This window comes from Puntigrus tetrazona, chromosome 7, assembly GCF_018831695.1.
Source record: "Puntigrus tetrazona isolate hp1 chromosome 7, ASM1883169v1, whole genome shotgun sequence".
NCBI classification, from domain to species: domain Eukaryota; kingdom Metazoa; phylum Chordata; class Actinopteri; order Cypriniformes; family Cyprinidae; genus Puntigrus; species Puntigrus tetrazona.
Genome location: NC_056705.1, coordinates 41552665 through 41556456, shown reverse-complemented (window position 1 = coordinate 41556456; position 3792 = coordinate 41552665). Strand labels below are relative to the sequence as shown.

The 3792-nt window shown below is 39.2% G+C and overlaps 2 protein-coding genes across 3 annotated transcripts in view; one reads left to right on the top strand and one right to left on the bottom strand.

Moving 5' to 3' along the window:
• The window catches only part of LOC122348901 (receptor-type tyrosine-protein phosphatase S), an 819186-nt gene that overhangs the window by 142633 nt on the left and 672761 nt on the right, over positions 1-3792 (bottom strand).
• The window catches only part of cldnd1a (claudin domain containing 1a), a 4685-nt gene continuing 1737 nt past the window's right edge, over positions 845-3792 (top strand). Inside the window, exons 1-3 of one of the 2 annotated variants that reach the window (XM_043244758.1) lie at positions 870-1595; positions 1704-1811; positions 3510-3647. In XM_043244758.1, the coding sequence (XP_043100693.1) occupies positions 1304-1595; positions 1704-1811; positions 3510-3647 (538 nt within the window). In that variant the 5' untranslated portion in view covers positions 870-1303. Of the gene's footprint in view, positions 1596-1703; positions 1812-3509; positions 3648-3792 lie in introns of both variants that reach the window. The other variant, XM_043244759.1, reaches the window with a different exon arrangement.

Here is a 3792-nt window from a genome sequence, read left to right as displayed (position 1 = left end):
CTAACCCTAACCCTAACCCTAACCCCTAACCCTAACCCTAACCCTAACCCTAACCCTAACCTAACCCTAACCCTAACCCTCCAATTTTTGCTGTCTATACATATAAAAAAAATAAAATAAATGTATGATAAATATGCTTTGAAGGATGTGGAGTCACTAGCATTGTTTTCCTAACAGTGGAAGGTTAGTCTTAGAATGTTTCAGCTTAGATGGGAAACTCACTTCAAATGACAAAAAAACTGATTATATTGTTCCTATGGGTGGGCTCTGTTATCAAGTTCTGCCCGCTGTGAGGTCTCCCACAGTCTAGTCTACAGGGAAACAACTGCTAAAAATGCTCAGGTAACCTTAGTGTTATCAAAAAGTACAGTAGGATGTAATTTGATAATCAAAGGTAAGTTGTTTAAAATCTAATAGGCCACTGTGCCAAATTATTTTATTTTATTTACGTGTACCATGCACTGTTTTGTAGTTTTGTATAAGCTTTATTTGAGAAATGTTTGATGGAGTAGAGGGCCTAGGAATGAGTCACAGTTCACTACATATAAACACACAACATAAGATTGACCCCTCTATATTAGTTGTGGCCCCTCTTGCGCCCCCCAGTTGGCCCCTGCAGATCAACGAATAAGACTGAAGAAATGTTAATATAAGACAGAACACAAGTTCAACTTAATGTTTATTTTATGTTGCACATAATCATACAGTACATTCTTCAAAACAACCAGCAAGTACACATAAATAACATACACATATACACATATATACAGATATGCTCCGATTCACCCATTGCTACCAAAAATAATCCAACAGCTGTTGTTTTTAGACTTACCTTTTTCTACATTTTATCGCAATGGTCATTCTTGCAGTATGCACTCTTTTTAATTAAGTTCTGGTGTAAAATGAAAACAAACATCTAACAAAAAATTGTCTATACAAATCTTGTTTTTAGACTAATTATATGATTAAAGAAAAATCTGAAAGGGTTTAGGCTGCTGCATTACAAGAATAACGCTTCCTGGCTTTTAGTGAACTACATTACCCATGAAGACTTGCTCCCGGCTCTGAATCTTACAGGATAACGCATGAATCCTTCAACGTCAAAGCATCACATGCATGTTTGGCATTTGAACGCATAAACTCAGATCACCACGCTGATATTGAACTGCAGACAATGACTGTGAGGGCTTTTCTGTTCAGGCTGACAGATGGCGTGAAGCAGATGGGCGGAAAATAGGGCACGCAAACACATCGCGACGCACGCGTCTGCGCTTATCGAGAGACGCACGCAGAGCGAGGCACGATGGTGGACAACCGGCACGCCACGGCTCTGGTGATCGCCGGTGTTCTGAGCGTGCTGGCGTCCGTGTATCTGTCGGTGTCGGTCGGCTCACCGCACTGGTTCCGGTATCGGAGTCCGCCGGTGCGCGCGGAGCCTAACGCCTCGGAGATGCGCGCGCTGCGAGACGAGTTTCTGGACGCAGACTTCGACGAGAAGAGCGTCAGCGATGCGCTGTTCCGCATGAACGGGACGCTCGGGTTGTGGTGGAGATGCGTCCAGACGCCCACTGACGCGCACTGGACCAGAGAACCCGGTGAATATGATCTTGAACATTATCAGACTGTTTTGGTGTCGGGCTTTTATTTATGTTATCAGTAACTGTATTCTAAAACATTCATGGTTTTATGTTTGTGTGTTTCAGAACCAAAGATGGGGATGGAGTGCGTGAGTTTTACTCTCTCTCAGCAGTTTACTCCTAAATACAAAGAACCTGGAAACCACAACAGCGGAGAAGATCTAATACGAACCTGTGAGCAATCACACGCACACACACAGAAAGAGAGAGAAAATGAAGACAAGCAATAAAAAAAGATTAGATTGTCATAAGTTTTAGCACTTCCAGGCTTCCTCAGTCCATTAACAATTAGAATTATTTAAAGTACCCCTGTTATGGGAAATGAAAGGTTCATATTTTGGTTTTGGAAGTTTCCAATAACAAGTTGACATGCATGCAAGTTTAAAATTTTCTAGTAATATGTGTGTGTGTGTGTATATATATATACTGTATATATTAGTAGTGCAAAAGACTTTATAATCACAGTGAAATCGCTGTTATTCATTTTGCACCAGCAGTGATAGGGTTAATGAGGGGAGTTCAAGACGAACTAGTTAGGCTAGTGCATCTGTGTTCTAATTAAAAACTGCAGACATGGAACATTAATGTCAGTCTTTCTTCAGACATTACAAGATATAAGGTCTACTATAAAATTAAAAGACATTTCTTTTAAATGTATAGCACAGGAGTGAGGCAGCAAGATTTGATGGATAAGACAAATAAAAAAGGCTATTAATAATCTGTCATTGTGCAAAAGATTGTACGAAAGGCTACAGTAAAGAGCAGCAGTTTAGCTACTTTTGGCAACACTTGCTTCACATAGAAAAGGTTCAAGCACAAAGGGAAGAGACATTGAAGCAGTTTAGTAAATCTGTGCAATAGTTTGAGCAAACAAAAACATCTTACAATTAAAAAAATCTTACAATTTTATCAGCTATTTCTCAGCAAGAACACTAACCTTCTTCCAAATGAAAGTATAAAAATATTCTGTCAAATGATACAAACCTTTTGACTGTCCTTGCAACAGTGTTTAAATTATATGTCACTCAAACAAAAATGCCCTCAAGGCTTAAAGGGTTAAACACCTATGATAGGAAGCACCTGTAATTAGTGTTTCAGTCTGATCTTTTGTCCTAGTTTTTCATATTAAAATGCAATTGTAAAATGATTGTTAAAATAAATTTAATGACAGAGTTATGTTATAATTTATCTTCTGGGGTGCCAGTCAGGGTTTCTGTTATTGTCTTCTTGTGCAATCTAATTTGTTCTTGTAAATCTAACTTAGTGAGATAAGGATTTTACACCAACAATTAATGCAGCAATACTAATACCAATCACTCTTCAATAGAAAACCCAAATAAGATTGCATTCAAATATGTATATTTGACAGTAAGTCAAAGGAAATGTCTGATAAAATCTTTTGATGAGAAAAAAAACAAAAACAAAAAAAGGGCAAAACTGTCCTGCCAAAAAAATAGGCTCAAAAGAGAAAGAAGAAAAAGAATGGAAAAAAAAGTCCAGTTCAAAAAGAAGCAGTTCTCCCTAACATTAACAAGCCACAGCAAAAAATACTTCAAATAGTCAAAATATTAGAGGAAAATAAATAAATCCCCTGTAAAAAAGTCAACAGTCAAGTCAAACAGTCATCCACCGTAATTGTATTCATGACTCCTTTTCTTAAATGTCCGGTACTTCTTTTTCGGGTCTTCTCAGGCGCTGATAAATCCAGTTTTGGAACTACTTGCTTGCATTGCTTTCCCTTTCTTTTTCACATCGTCACAAAGTCTAGTGCTGAAACTTTTGATTATCCTAATGATTAAGTTGTGCTTTTTGTATGATTTGTATGATGAAAATAAACGAACATATCCAGAATCATTTTGTACCTCTGTGCAGATCTGTGGCGCTGTCAGCTCCTGCTGCCGCTGGTGTCTCTGGGTCTGGTGGTTCTTGGCGGTTTGCTGGGGTTTTGTGCTTGTCTGTGTGGCAGTCTGAGCCCAGCACTCTTCATCGGTCTCCTGCATTTGCTCGCAGGTCAGGGTTCTGTTAAGGAAGGGTTTGTGCTGGATTCTGTGTTCTTCTCTCTCCTCAGACCCGTGTTCTTCTCTCTCCTCAGACCCGTGCTCTTCTCTCTCCTCAGACCCGTGCTCTTCTCTCTCCTCAGACCCGTGCTCTTCTC